Raw genomic sequence first — 15,148 nt, 5'->3', positions numbered from 1 at the left:
ACCACAACTGAGGCCCATTCCACTCCCCAGGAACAAATGTGCCCGGAACACAGCTGATGATCACGCGACACACACATTCCCCAGCAGGTTGTCTGTTCCCGCCATTGGTTAGAGAGCTCACAGCAGGGTCTACAACATGGAACAGTCATTTCCTATAAGATTTGTGTGTCAATAGCCCCCACCATACTGCCTTGCTTTGTGTCAGCAGCAGAGGAAACAGAGAACGAAGTTTACAAAAGAACTCCTTCCCACAAAAGAACTTCGGGACCGTCTATTACAGAGCGTCTGTACACTACCTGCTCCTTGGAAGAAACATGGATTCCTTGATGAACACGGAGCCAGAGAGAAGAATATACCAGCAGGTCCCAATGTCATCAGGACTGAAAAGAAAAGGTGACAGAATCAGATGATTATCCGTAACAACAACAACAAATTCAAAACATATACACATAGAACCCAACGGTCACGTCACTTTTAGAATGGTCAATAACAGTGGCACAACACGTGGACCAAAAAGGCACTACTCTTATCTATGGAATAAGCTGAAGATGCTCATCAGTATATTTAAATGTCTTAAATGCTCCTTAAACTTACAGCATCTACAATTTCAAGTTCCACTTATTGGATAGAAAATATTTTCACTTGCTTCATACAAAAAAAATAGAAAAAGCATCCGTGAAACTCAGTCTCCCCAACACTTTGCACTGTCTACCATGTTCCCCAATTTCTTTTTTTTTTTTTTAAAGATTTTATTTATTTGTTTGAGAGGTAGAGTTACAGACAGAGTAAGAATGAGAGACAGAGATAAAAGTCTTCCATCGGCTGTCACTTCCCACATAGCCACAACAGCTGGAGCTGGGCAGATCTGAAGCCAGGAGCTTCTTCCGCATCTCCCATGTGGGTGCAGGTGCCCAAGCACTTGGGCCTTCATCCACTGCCTTCCCTGGCCATTATCAGGGAGCTGGACAGGAAGCGGAGCAGCCAGGACACAAACCCATGCCTATACAGGATGCTGGCGCCACAGGTGGAGGCTCAACCTATTATGCCACAGCGCCAGCCCATAGCCCCCATTTCTCCACACTCTACACATTGTTCTTTCTGTTTTGGTAACTGGGAGGTCTTCTTATGCATTCTTATGGCTGTAGAGGGTTCCATTCCATAGAACGCGTGTGCCATACTTGACCTAAGCAACCCCTACTTCAGTTGTTTTCAATCATACACGATTATATAAAAACAAAACTGTAGCAACTAGAAGGTAATGTGACAAAAAAGCAACTTTTAGGTCAAACGGCACATATGGTGGGGCTGGTGCTGTGGCGTAGCAGGTAAAGCTGCCACCTGCAGTGCTGGCATCCCAGCTGCTCCACTTCTGATCCAGCTCTCTGCTATGGCCTGGGAAAGCAGCAGAAGATGGCCAACGACCTTGGGCCCCTGCACATAGGTGGGAGACTTGGAAGAAGCTCCTGGCTCCTGGCTTCCGATCAGCACAGGTCTGTCCATTGTGGACTACTGGGGAGTGAACCAGCAGATAGAAGACCTCTCTCTCTCTCTCTCTCTCTCTCTCTCTGTACCTCTCCTTCTCTCTGTGTGTAATTCGGACTTTCAAATAAATAAATAAACCTTAAAAGGGGGGGGGGGGCGGGGCGGCGGTGCTGTGGCGCAGCGGGTTAATGCCCTGGCCTGAAGCGCTGGCATCCCATATGGGCACCGGTTCTAGTCCCGACTGCTCCTCTTCCGGTCCAGCTCTCTGCTGTGGCCTGGGAAAGCAGTAGAGGATGGCCCAAGTGCTTGGGCCCCTGCACCCACGTGGGAGACCAGGAAGAAGCTCCTGGCTCCTGGCTTTGGATCGGTACAGTTCTGGCTATTGCGGCTATCTGGAGAGTGAACCAGCGGAAGGAAGACCTTTCTCTGTCTCTACCTCTCTCTGTAACTCTTTCAAATAAATAAAAAATAAACCTTTAAAAAAAAAAAGTATGTAGTATTTAAAAAAAAAAAAAAGGCACATCTGGGACAGGCATTTGGTGCCGTGGTGAAGACGGTGCCCGGGGAGCCAGTATCCCACACTACAGTGCCCAGCTCTGCCTCAAGTCTGGCCTCCTGCAACGCGCACCCCAGGGGCAGCACGTGACGGCTCACAGACCTGGGTCCCCGCCATCTACACGGGAGACCCAGATGGGAGTCTGAGGCTTCTGGCTTCAGCCGGCCCTGGTTATTGTGGGCATTTGGGGAGTGAAGCAGCAAATGCAAGATGGCTCTGACCTTCAAGTGAATAAAAATCTTAGAATTAAAAAAGGCATACAACACTGTACTTTTTTTTTTTTTTTTTTTTTGACAGAGTGGACAGAGAGAGACAGAGGGAAAGGTCTTCCTTTTCCGTTGGTTCACCCTCAAATGGTCGCTATGGCTGGCACACTGTGCCGATCCAAAGCCAGGAGCCAGGTGCTTCTCCTGGTCTCCCATGGGGGTGCAGGGCCCAAGCACTTGGGCCATCCTCCACTGCCTTCCCGGGCCACAGCAGAGAACTGGACTGGAAGAGAAGCAACCGGGACAGAATCCGGCGCCCCGAATGGGACTAGAACCCGGGGTGCCGGCACCACAGGCGGAGGATTAGCCTATTGAGCCACAGCGCCGGCCAACAGTGTACTTTTGATAGGCACTATCTAATGGCACTCTATAGGTTATTAGCACTGTGGAAGCCCACCTACTTGCCCATGACCTTACAAGCCATGTTACACTTATTTAACCAATGACAGTTTTACATTGAGGGCTTGCTAAGCTGACGAGGATCCTCCAAAAAACAATGAAAAGATCCCCGCAATTCTCGGCAAAAGGCAGGAGGCGCGGGGTGCAACGCGAGGGGCCCAGCAGGCCAGGCAGTGGGGCTGAAGCAGACTGGGCACAGGGCAAGGCATGGGGACGCGAGCACATGGTCCTGGGGTCCCCGAGGCTTTTAACAGACTTGCAGATTTCTGCCAGTGTGCGTGGTGAAGATGAGTAACTGAGCTTACTATGTGTTTACATCTGTGTTTTTTCTTCTTATATGAGCATCTATTTCCTTACGTTCGTGACACCAGTTCACAACCTTTCACTGACTTTCTATTGGTTGTGAGATTTTTGTCTAGGAACACTTAAAAAAATACCTTTTGAAGACAAAAGCTGTGAGTATCTTTTTTCCTGACCTGCTGCTTACCGTCTGACATTGTTTATGGGGCATTCTACCATAGATAAGTTTTTTTAAGATTTTACATACTTATTTGAGAGGTACAGTTACAGACAGAGAGGGAGAGACACAGAGAGGTCTTCCATCGGCGGTTCACTCCCCAGACAGCCACAACGACCACAGCTGAGATGATCTGAAGCCAGGAGGCAGGAGCTTTGTCCAGATCTCCTACATAGGTGCAGGGGCCCAAGGACTTGGGCCATCCTCCACTGCTTTCCCAGGCCATAGCAGAGAGCTGGATCGGAAGTGGAGCAGCTGGGGTGCCGGCACTGCAAGTGGTGGCTTAACCGACCATGCCACAGCACCAGCCCCAATAAGTTATTTTATAAAGCCAAGTTTATCAAATGGATTAGTTGGGACACAGGCCTAAGCAACTACTCAGTAGAACAATAATCTATTCTTAAGCAACGGCTGAATAAAGGAAGGAGTTCACTTCTCTTGCACATATCCAGCAGTCTGGGCCCCAGCAATGCAAGACTGATATGGAGGCTCCCAGGCCTGGGAAGCCAGGCTCTTGCTGTAGCAGGGCGCGGCTGGCCTCAACCTGTCACTTCTGTGTCCTGCTCTAAGGAGCCAGCTCCATCTCTCGCTACCACAAACACAGTCCGACGGGAGAGAGGGGCACCAAGGAACCATGGTGGATACCCCATTCCTTCCCAAAGTTAACACAAAAGCTAACCACAACACTCACATCCCATTCTGGAGTGCCTGTTCCAGTCCTGGCTGCCCCACTTCCAATCCAGCTCCCTGCTAATGCACCTGTGAAAGCAGTGGAAGATGGCCCAAGTACGTGGGCCCTGGCACCCGCATGGCAGCCCCAGATGGAGTTACAGGGTCTTGGGTTCAGCTCAGACCAGCCCTAGCCATTGCAGCCACTTGGGAAGTGAACCAGCAGGTAGAAAATCCCACTGGCTCTTTTTCTGTCACTCTGCCTTTCAAATAAAGTAACTAAAAACAAAAACAAAAAACCCTGTGTTGGCCGGCGCCATGGCTTAACAGGCTAATCCTCCGCCTTGCGGTGCCGGCACAGTGGGTTGTAGTCCCAGTCGGGGCACCGGATTCTATCCCGGTTGCCCCTCTTCCAGGCCAGCTCTCTGCTGTGGCCTGGGAAGGCAGTGGAGGATGGCCCAAGTGCTTGGGCCCTGCACCCCATGGGAGACCAGGAGAAGCACCTGGCTCCCAGCTTCGGATCAGCGAGATGCACCAGCCGCAGTGGCCATTGGAGGGTGAACCAACGGCAAAAAGGAAGACCTTTCTCTCTCTCTCTCTCTCTCTCTCTCTCTCACTATCCACTCTGCCTGTAAAAAAAAAAAAAAAAAAAAAAAACAAAAAACCTGTGCTTCTCTAGAGCCCAGCGGATGACAGGTAAACCACAAGGAGTAAACCACAAGGAGTAAACCACAAGGAAGTGCGTGTCGATTTTCCGGCAAGTCCTTTGTTACATTTGTTTACTTACGTTTGGTACATGGCTTCACGTTCTATGCATAGTTATGAAAGATTAGGCTTTTTAGTAAGACCTCTGACCATCATCTAATAGTTTTTTTCCACTTTTATTCATTAGAAAGGCAGAGAGACAGAGAGAATGCACCCATCTGTTGGTTCACCCCAACCAAATGGCCAGACACGGGAGCCAGGAACTCCATTTGTCTCTCCCATGTGAGTGGCAAGCACCGGGTTCCTTGAGCCACCACTGCGGCCTGCCAAGGTCTGCATTAGCAGGAGAGTGGAGTCAGGGGCCCAAGGAGGTACTGAACCGAGGCAGTCTTACACAGGACGTGCGCGGTCTTAACCAGCAGCCCAAACGCCTGCCTGCCCCTCACCAGACCACCTCGTCGCGCTGCCTGCTAGAGTGGATCCAGGGCTGGTCATCCCCACACCCACATCACACACTCGCACCCTTCACCAAATTCATGACTCTTAACGGTCCTCAGCAGCAAGGCCTCAAGAAAACATGGAGGGAGAATGCTGACAAGTGGACCTCGGTTCCCAAGAGGAACCACTTTGTAAATAATAATGTGAGATACTTAAAAACAAGTGATGTGGCCGGTGCTGTGGCGTAGCAGGTAAAGCAGCCGCCTGCAGTGCCGGCATCCCATATGGGTGCCGGTTCTAGACCCGGCTGCTCCACTTCCAATCCAGCTCTCTGCCATGGCCTGGGAAGGCAGTAGAAGATGGCCCATGTGCTTGGACCCCTGCACCCGCATGGGAGACCCCGAGGAAGTTCCTGGCTCCTGGCTTTGGATCAGCGCAACTCCAACCATTGCGGCCAATTGGGGAGTGAACCAGCAGATGGAAGACCTCTCTCTCTCTGTGCCTCTCCTTCTCTTTGTGTATAATTCTGACTTTCAAATAAATAAAATAAATCTTTAAAAAATAAAAACACAAGTGATATCATCCTTTCCTCTCCTGTCTTTTAGGTTTTGCAACTGGCATTCATTTACCTAGCGACTGAAAAAAAAAGTACTTGTCTTTCTTAATATGACAGTGTTATTGAATTCTAACTTATGCCAAGTAAAAATGATATATTCTGCCAGACTCAAACCCAGTTCAGCCTTTTAAAAACAAATGATAACCACTGAAATAGAAAGAAGAAAAGACAGAGTATTCTGTAACCTTATTTTAATCTGTTCTTACAAAAGTTCCCTTTAGCACAAAAAGGTCAGTGTTGGCCAAGGAAATCTCGAGAATGTGGGAAGTCACAGCAGAGCACCACTTAGTAACTTTGTGGCCTGTGGCGAACCCCAAGAGCTGCTCCAGGGCGTAACTGAACAGGAACCTTACATCAGATAATCATTCTCTGACAACTAATGGCTTCCCACGTTGAGAAGTATAATGAAGGGCTCCATGGCCCAGACTAACAGTGCTGCGCAGAACACAGCTAGTGCCGTCCACCTTTCCAGGTACTTCCCGTCACCTCGGAAGGCAGTTAGCACGAACAAAGGAAGCCCAAGGTTATAAGCCCAGCTTGTCTGGCATGAGTCGTAAAACACACTTGCAGTGACTGGCAAGCGCGCTTCCAGTGGGCAGAGAGCACAGTGAGAGGGATCGCTCCAGCACCTGGGAATTAGGGCCGAGTCAGGAAAGCCACGGGAAGGCGGTGAGGAAGGAAGGTACGGGGCTTTTTAGATGTTTATTTACTTATATAAAAGGCAGAGAAAGAGACAGAGTAGGAGAGAGATCGTCCATCTGCTGGTTCCTTCCCCAAATGGGTGAGACAGCTGCATCTGGACCAAGCCAAAGCCAGGAGCCTGGAATGCCACCCTTGGTCTCCCACAAGGGTGGCAGTGGCTCAAGGACTTGGGCCATCGTCTGCTGCCTTCCCAGGCACATTAGCAGGGGGCAGACTTGGAGGGAGGGAAGTGCCAGACTAGAACCAGCGCTCAGATCTGGGATGCGGCATCACAAGCAGCAGCTTGACCTGCGGCCCCACGACGCCAGCAGCTCCCTCCTTCCGTAGTGTCCCTCGAGATACTCAGATCCCACTCCTCCTCCTCCTCATTCCCTCCTCTCACCCTGCCCCACTGACCCAGCCCCGTCTAGGATCTCACAGGATCTGCCACTCTGAACCGTGCTGTGCCTTACACAATGGATCAAACCATGTTTTTCCCTTTCTCCTTTCCTTTGTTCGGGAGGTGGGGTGGGGTGTGAGGGTGTGGAGAGAGAAAGGGAGGAGGGGGTCTCCCTCCCTCTATCCGCTGGTTCATTCCCCAAATGCCCACAACAGCCAGGGCTGGGGCCAAAGTCAACAGACAGAAACTCCATCCCGTTCTCCCATGTGGGTGGCTGGAGCCATCAACTGCTGTCCCCCAGGGTCTGCATGAGCAGGAGGCTGGAGCCTGGAGCTGGAACCGGGAATTGAGCCCAAGCTCTGATGCAGGACATGGGCACCTTAGTCCAATACTAAATGCGCGCATCCAAGTCACACCCAAAAGCTTTGTATTTCTATCTCCTTACTAACTGTTTACCAAACTCCAGAATACTTATCCCATCTAATTTCAGTCTGGTTTGTATTTCCTCTAATGATTTCTTGCTCTTCCTCCTTCTGCACGGAACCCCACTGTAGGCAGGGACCAGGCAATATTTCAGCTAGCATGTGTCAGCTACGTCAGACTGGAACTCGCTTCTGCTCACAACTCATGGTTCCTTATCAGGATCGAGGGCAAACCCAGGAAGGACCTGAGGGCCAGGTTGTCAACTGTGGACTGGGATACTCGCACCTTCTTCGCAATGTTAATACACAGTATCTGTAAAAGGTACACAGAAAACACAACTCTCTTTCTCCTTCTTCTCTTTACTCTCACCCAAAAGAGGGACCAAACCCTAAGGCTCCCACGCTGCAAGCTTCACGGTGTGCAGCGGCACCACACTCTTTGTTCCGCCTATGCCCCAGGGCCTTTGAACACACTTACAGCTCGAGCTCCTAAACAGCCCTTTGATCTGGTGAGGCTGGTGCTCACCCTTCAGAGTTCCAGGTTCACCTCTACCACCATCCTCACCGTGGTTTAGAATCTGCAGGTACAGTGAGTCCTCTCCCTCCCAGCCTGCCAGGGCACAGGGAGCAGCTGTGGAGTGTCAATTATTCTAGGAGTTTCCCCTAGCTTTTACACTCTTCTAAATCACGAATACTCCCAAACACTGTGCGGTGCTTGACTGGTACTCAGGTATTTTCTTAATGAATAAACATCAACTTAAATGTTTGTGAGAGCCAAAGATGTTCGTTCCAATCCATCAGTAACTGGGAAAATGAAGCCAGACTGAAAGAACTTAAATATTCCAGGGGTCCACAAGGTGGCGCTGCCTCCACACAAAAAAGCTGTGTGTGCTGTTCATAAAGGAAGCTAACGCAAGTGATCAGGTGTAAGTTGACGAGAGGATTGGAAGAGCAGAGAGCTAATGAAGACAAAACTGACCGTATCAGCACGGACATTAACAGGGGGCAAGAACACAACCTGTCTTGTGAAAAGGCGACTTTTTTCAGTAGTTAACACAGTATGAAAAATTCTGTGGGAACTCACCCTCATAATTAAGATACTGGTTAAGATCCCTGCATCCTATATCAGAGTGCCTGGGTTCAATTCCCAGCTCTGGCTCCTGACTCCAGCTTCCTGCTACTGCAGTCGCCAGGAGGCAGCCTGGTGGCTCCCTGACTGGGCTCCTGCCACCCACGTGGGACACCTGGCCAGGACTGCATTCTGGCTCCAGGTATTGTAGGCACTCATGGGGAGCTCTCTCTGTCCACCCATCACTCAGACAGACAAGAAAACTTAGCTGGAAAAGGCTGTGTAAGTCAATGAAGCACGGTGGACAAGAGAGAAGCACATGAGACCGGCAGACGTGACTGGGCAAAGCACCCTGGCCCCATCACAACCTGCAGCTCACAGCAGGACTCCTGCCTGCCACGGACACAGACTGCTCAGTCTTTGGGGGCATGAAGGACAACTCAAGGCTGCCCAGGCAAAATCCAAATGACTCCAGACCAACCAGGACGTCGGTGCTTTCCAAGATGACGCCGACGACATGTGGAGTCCGGAGGGTGCAGCCACAGGTGACCAGAGCAGGTGCAATATGGCGTTGGGCTGAGCCTGAGGCCCAGGGGAGAGACAGCGTCTCTCAGTGCCTCACATGTGCACCATTAACAAGGGCACTAAGAAGAGAAGAGGGGAGCCAGCGATGTGGCAGTGGGTCAGGACGCCACGTGTGACGCTGGCATCCTGTATGGGTGCTGGAGTCTACACACGGTTCCACTTCCGAGCCAGCTCCCGGCTAATGGCCTGGGAAAAACAGCAGAAGATAGCCCAAGTACTCGGACCCCTGCCACTCACATGGGAGACCAAGAAGCTCCTGGCTCCTGGCTTCAGTCTGCCCCAACTCCAGCCACTGTGGACATCCGGGGAGTGAACCAGTAGATGGAAACACTCACTCTCTCACTCTCTCTCTCTTTCTGTCTCTCTCTTCCTCTCTCCCCCCTCCCCCTCCTTCCCTCCCTTCATTTCTCCCTCCCTCCCCCTCTCTCTGTCTCTCTCCTCCCTCCCTCCCTCTCAGTCTCTCTCTCTCTCTCTCCCCCTTTCTCTCTCTCTCTCTCTCTCTCTCTCTCTCTCAGCAGGACATAACCACAACACTATGGCACACAGCACCAGGCTCAAAGGGAAAGCTGGCAGCCTCTGGGGACAAGAGGAGACAGGAATGTTACCCCCACAGCTACTGGTCCTGCATCTTGGGCTAGTAAAGACCAGGAAAGGAAGCGAAATGGAGACTAACAAAAACACCAACAGCCAAGCGGAGACAAGCAGGGAGGAATCCCAGTGGAGTGGAGACCACCAGTAACACACCTGCTTCCTCTCTTGTCCACTGTGTCAGCAGCAGCTCCCAGCCAAGGACACGCCTGGGAACGGGCGTCTGCCCAAGCTTCCCCACTACCCACCTCCATGCTCTCCGGGCTCCCTGCCCCAGCCTGTGTGGGGAAGCCCTGGCTCCGGCTCACCTAAGCTGCTACTTCAGTCGCCCGCCCCGCTCACGTCTCAGGTATCTAGGGGTGGCGCCCCAAGGCCACAGTGGAGGTAACGATTTCCAAGTCACCCTCTTGGTGCTCTCACAGGACTCCAGGGGATAATCTCAGACCAGAGCTGTTCAATGTCCAGTCCCTGGGACTCGATGCCGCTCCTGTCTCTTTCAGCCCTGACAGCTCCCAGCATCGGGCAGAGGAGGGCTTCCTGGGAACACAGCGTTCCTCGGCTTAAAACAAGAGTTCGAACGAACGATGGCCGCCTTCCAGCGTGCACATGGCTTCTCAGATACTCGGTGCTTTCCCTGTATCTCACAAACATGACACCACTTCCAGTCCTGTGCTTGTCACAAGGCTTCCTGACTACCTGCAGGCTCCTTCCTCTACCAGCGCAGAGACACAGCTGTGTTGTTGATTTTGGCACGGCCAGCGTTTACAACGGAAGCTGACCAGATACGTTAGTGCAACATAGCACAGTAAGGGTTTGTTTGTTTTGACACGCAGAGTTAGACAGTGAGAGAGAAAGAGAGAAAGGTCTTCCTTCTGTTGGTTCACCCCCCAAATGGCTGCTACGGCTGGTGCGCAGCACCAATCCAAAGCCAGGAGCCAGGTACTTCCTCCTGGTCTCCCATGCAGGTGCAGGACCCAAGGACTCGGGCCATCCTCCACTGCCCTCCTGGGCCACAGCAGAGAGCTGGACTGGAAGAGGGGCAACCGGGACAGAACCAGATCCCCAACCAGGACTAGAACCCGGGGTGCCGGCGCCACAGGCGGAGAATTAACCCAGTGAGCCACGGCGCCGGCCCAGTAAGGGTTCTAATGATAACATCAGGTTCAAAGAACCATAAGGGCACACATCGCTGCTGCATTTATGTTTTCCTTCTTCAGAACAGCAACATTTTCTTATATAATTAATTGCATTAATTTTATACAATTTCTCACAATATAAAAACAAGTACATTTTTAAAAGTCAAGGTAAAGGCACCACCTGCAGTGCCGGCAACCCATACGAGCACGGGTTTGAGTCCTGGGTGCTCACTGCGATTCCAGCTCTCTGCTACGGCCTGAGAAAGCAGTGGAAGATGGCCCAAGTGCCTGGGCTCCTGCACCCGCATGGGCTCCGGGCTCCGGGCTTGAGATCGCCCCAGCTCAGTTGTGGCCATTTGGGGAGTGTACAGCAGATGGAAGAGCTCTCAATTTCTCTCTCTGCCTCTGCCTCCCTATAATTCTGACTTTCAAGTAAAATTTTAAAAACTGTTTTAAAAAAGAATAAAAAAAAAAAAACCCTGAACTTCAACAAAAGTCAAGGGTAAATTTTCCCTCTTCTTCCTAACAGTTCTAAATAGGAAGGCACCTGGAGTGGGCATTTGGCTCAGCAGTTAGGATGCCAATGGGGAAGTGCACATTCCTCTAGTGGGGTGCCTGGATTTGAGTCTCAACTCCACTCCCAGTTCTAGCTTCCTGGAAGACAGAAGGTGATGGCTCGGTGCTGCGGTCCTTGCTACCCACGTGGGAGACCTGGACAGAGTTCCTGGCTCCTGGCCCAGCCCTGCCTGGTGCAGCGATGTGGGGATGGGTGGTCTGTCTCTGTCCCTATGTGTCTGCCCTTCGAAGAAATATCAAGCTGGTAATGGAATGTTTTTAAAAATCGTATTTATAACACATCATAAGGCACTGACTTCACTTTCAAAATTTTAAACTGAAGGAAAAAAAGAGGCATTATTTGAACACGGAGCTTTTCAGAAAACCCCTTTTGTCAGTTCAATAACGCGAGCAGAGACCTCACATCCTCACAGGGGCAGTCAGGAGCCGACCTCTGAGGGCTGAGGGAAATGTTGAGGACATTCCAGCGTTAAGCTGAAACAGGAGACAGAGTGGACATCCAAGTGGTTTTTAATCATTATCATGCATTTCACCAGCTGTGTGATCAACACAAACGGAGAACTAATAAAGCCAGAAATTCTGTAGGCTCCTTAACGCGGTCATTCTTACATTTACAGACCTCTTTCAAAAAATGAAATGAAGGAGCGGGGCCCTGGAAATTAGGACATTATTCAATAAACTCTTCTGCAATGAAAAATGTCAATGCAAACTACACACTGATTATAATCTATCAAATCAATGATCCAGCTCTTCTGTGGGTAGGAAAAGGGATGTGACAATGCTTCAAAATGCTCATAGAAAATGGAATTAAAGTATTGTTTGGTTTTGCACAAAAATAAATTTTTAATTCTATTTTCAAGGAGTTTTTCTTTTAACTCCATGTGTGTCCAAGGACTCAAGGAATAACATCAAATATAAAAAAGCAGTCAAATTTGGAAACTCCCAATGGATCATAAAGTCAATTCACAAATTTGTCTTTTACTGCAGTTTGATATACCTGCTCCCCACCTGGCATAAGCTGGATCCCCGTGAGGTTAAACAGAACACACGCCCGGGAGAGAGCACTACAGACCCAGGTGTGCCCAATCACAGTGACAGAGGAGTCCCCACAGTGGAGGAGGCACACCGCAGAGCGGCGTACAGCACCCTGCACCAGCACCTGTCAGAAAGCACACAGCAGGCCATTTCATCTGGCTAGGCGCTGCTTTAAACAGGGGGTGTGTTCAGTGGTTTCACAGGAAACTGATACAAAGATTCCAACGCCTAATGACATGTGATCAGCCATTGTGTGCGGAAGTTTCACCACAATGAAGGTCTTTACTGACATGTCAAGGGGGGTCCCTCCCCTCCAATAAACTGTTCAAAAACTGACAGACGACACTACATGCAAACTCCTAAGCTATGTATGGCAAATACAAGATAAATAGAGAGGGTGCTATGCCACAGGTGAAGCCACCATTTGGACTGCTCGCATGCCACTTGGGACAGCCCACAGTGAAGTGCTGGGTTCAAGTCTGGCTCCCTGGTAATGCACATTAAAGAGGCTTGAGTCCCTGCCACCCACAAGGGAAACCCAGATGGAGTTCTGATCTGCTGGCTCCGGCCCACCCAGCCCTAGCTTTTGCAGGCATTGGAGGAGTAAACCAGCAGGTGGAAAATCTCGGAGTCTCTCCGCCTCGTAAACAAATTTTTAAATTGTTTATAAAAAGGAAAATAAATGGCTTGAAGCATAAACATGGTCTCAACACCCTCAGAATTTACAAACTATAATTTTTGATGTTTTCATTTAAATAGCCTTCTGCTCACCATAAAAATTAAGCATTTTCCTTTAAAAGTTAGCACTAAGTTTTAAAACATCACAGGGCCAGCACTGGCATGTGATGGGTAAAGTCACCAACTGCAGCGCCAGGAAAAGGTAAATTTCTTCTGTTTTTCCCTTGTAGTCCTTCAGAGAAATACAATGTTCCTTACTAATCCTATGACTCGAGATACAATAAGGGGCTGGCACTGTAGCGCAGCGGGTAAAGCCGCCACCTGCAGTGCCCGCATCCCATATGGGTGCCAGTTCAAGTCCCAGCTGCTCCGCTTCTGATCCAGCTCTATGCTATGGCCTGGGAAAGCAGTGGAAAATGGTTCAAGTCGTTGGGCCCCTGCACCAGTGTGGCAGACCCAGAAGAAGCTCCTGGCTCCGGATCAGCCCAGCTCCAGCCATTGCAGCTATTTAGTTATTTGGGGAGTGAACCAGCAGATGGAAGATCTCTCTCTCTCTCTCTCTCTCTCTCTCTGCTCTATGTAACTCTGCCTTTCAGATAAATAAACGAGCATTTTTAAAAATTGCTGACAGAAATTAAAGATATAAAGAATAGTTAGTTATAACTTGTTTAAAAAATAAAATAAAAATGTCGCTGTTGTCAGGAAGCCTGAAATATCACAAAACATACATAAAACAATCCTGTGGGGGCTGGCGTTGTGGTATAGTAAAGCCACCGTCTGCAGTGCCAGCATCCCAAATGGGCAGCGGTTCAAGTTCTGGCTGCTCCACTTCCAATCCAGCTCTCTGCTATGGCCTGGGAGAGCAGTGGAAGACAGCCCACATCCCTGCACCCACATAGGAGACCAGAGAAAAGCTACTGGTCCTGGCTTTGCATAGGATCAACTCCAGCTATTGTGGCCATCTGGGGCGTGAACCTGCAGATGGAAGACCTCTCTCTTTGCCTCTGCCTCTCAAATAAATAAACCAATGTTAAAAAAAAAAATCCTGTGGAAGTACACATGTGTGTGGGCACACTTATATGCGTGCTTGTATTTCCACACTGTCATACCATACACGTGCACACCAGAACATGCCCACCAGGGGGTGGGCCACCCTTGTCCTACACTTCTATGCAAAGCCCAATTTTTTAGACATATTTTTTGAATAAATTAAAACATTAAATTTCACTCTTCGTATGCACAAAAGTACAGAAAAAATATGAAAACACTTCAATAAAGTAAACAAATCTTTAATTATGGAAATGCGGACAGGAAAGATACTTCAAAATCATGGCTAGGTGTCACTCGGTAAGAAAGGAAAGAAGATTTGAAGTATTTTGCTTCACAGGGGGGGAAAAAGAAAGAAGCCATTCAAATGCCTAAGTCGTCCATGAGTGCTGTGCAATCACTTAAGAAATCAAGACTGCAATGTAAAATAAAACAAAGGCCTGGCCAGATCAGAAGGGAAAAACAACAGTGCAATCACGTGGGATGGCTGTGGGACGCATTCTGGACCAAAGAGCTTGCGGCACGGTTAGCCTGTGGGAAAACGGGCAGAAAACACCGCCGCCCAAGGACCACCGTGTGCTCCTCATGAGACAAGAGGCAAATGTAAACAGGGACACAGAAACCGGGGCACCTAGAACAGAGGGCAAGGTACTGCCGGGGCGGGGGGCTGGGGTAGGGGGATGAAGCAGACAGTGTCGGATGACCCACCCTGCAGAGAAGCCGGGTGTCTGCCCCAAATCAAACCCAAATCTTGGGGGGCCAGCACCATGGATCACTTGGTTAATCCTTCGCCTGCAGCGCCCGCATGCCATATGGGCACCAGGTTCTAGTTATGGTTTCACTTTGTATTGCTATATGGGGGCAAACTGTTGAAATCTTTACCTAATATATACTAAACTGATCTTCTATATATAAAGAGAATTGAAAATGAATCTTGATGCAAATGGAAGGGGAGAGGGAGCGGGAGAGGGGAGGGTTGCGGGTGGGAGGGAAGTTATGGGAGGGGGAAGCCATTGTAATCCATAAGCTGTACACTGGAAATTTATATTTATTAAATAAAAGTTTAAAAAAAAAGGTAAGTTTATTTAGTTGAAATCCATGTCTTATTTATTTGTAACATGCCTTTTCCATGAACTTTTTGAAGCCCCCTCGTATACATGCAAAACGGACACTGAGCTATAGAGTTACACACGCACATTTGCATATATGTATACATTTAAAAATTTTTTTCCAGTGTTTGAATTCCCCTTGCAAAGGTTTTGAGTTCTTTACATGTCACACTG

General features: G+C 49.5%; 1 protein-coding gene across 3 annotated transcripts in view; it reads right to left on the bottom strand.

The window, feature by feature from the left end:
• RAPGEF2 (Rap guanine nucleotide exchange factor 2) overlaps window positions 1-15,148 on the bottom strand; it is a 259,943-nt gene that overhangs the window by 146,683 nt on the left and 98,112 nt on the right. For all 3 annotated transcript variants that reach the window (XM_062199353.1, XM_062199355.1, XM_062199354.1), the window contains exon 4: window positions 297-380. In XM_062199353.1, coding sequence (XP_062055337.1) covers window positions 297-380 — 84 coding nt within the window. The remainder of the gene's footprint in view (window positions 1-296; window positions 381-15,148) is intronic.

Source organism: Lepus europaeus, chromosome 8 (genome assembly GCF_033115175.1).
Source record: "Lepus europaeus isolate LE1 chromosome 8, mLepTim1.pri, whole genome shotgun sequence".
Taxonomy (NCBI): Eukaryota; Metazoa; Chordata; class Mammalia; order Lagomorpha; family Leporidae; genus Lepus; species Lepus europaeus.
This window is presented reverse-complemented; position numbering and strand designations above follow the sequence as displayed.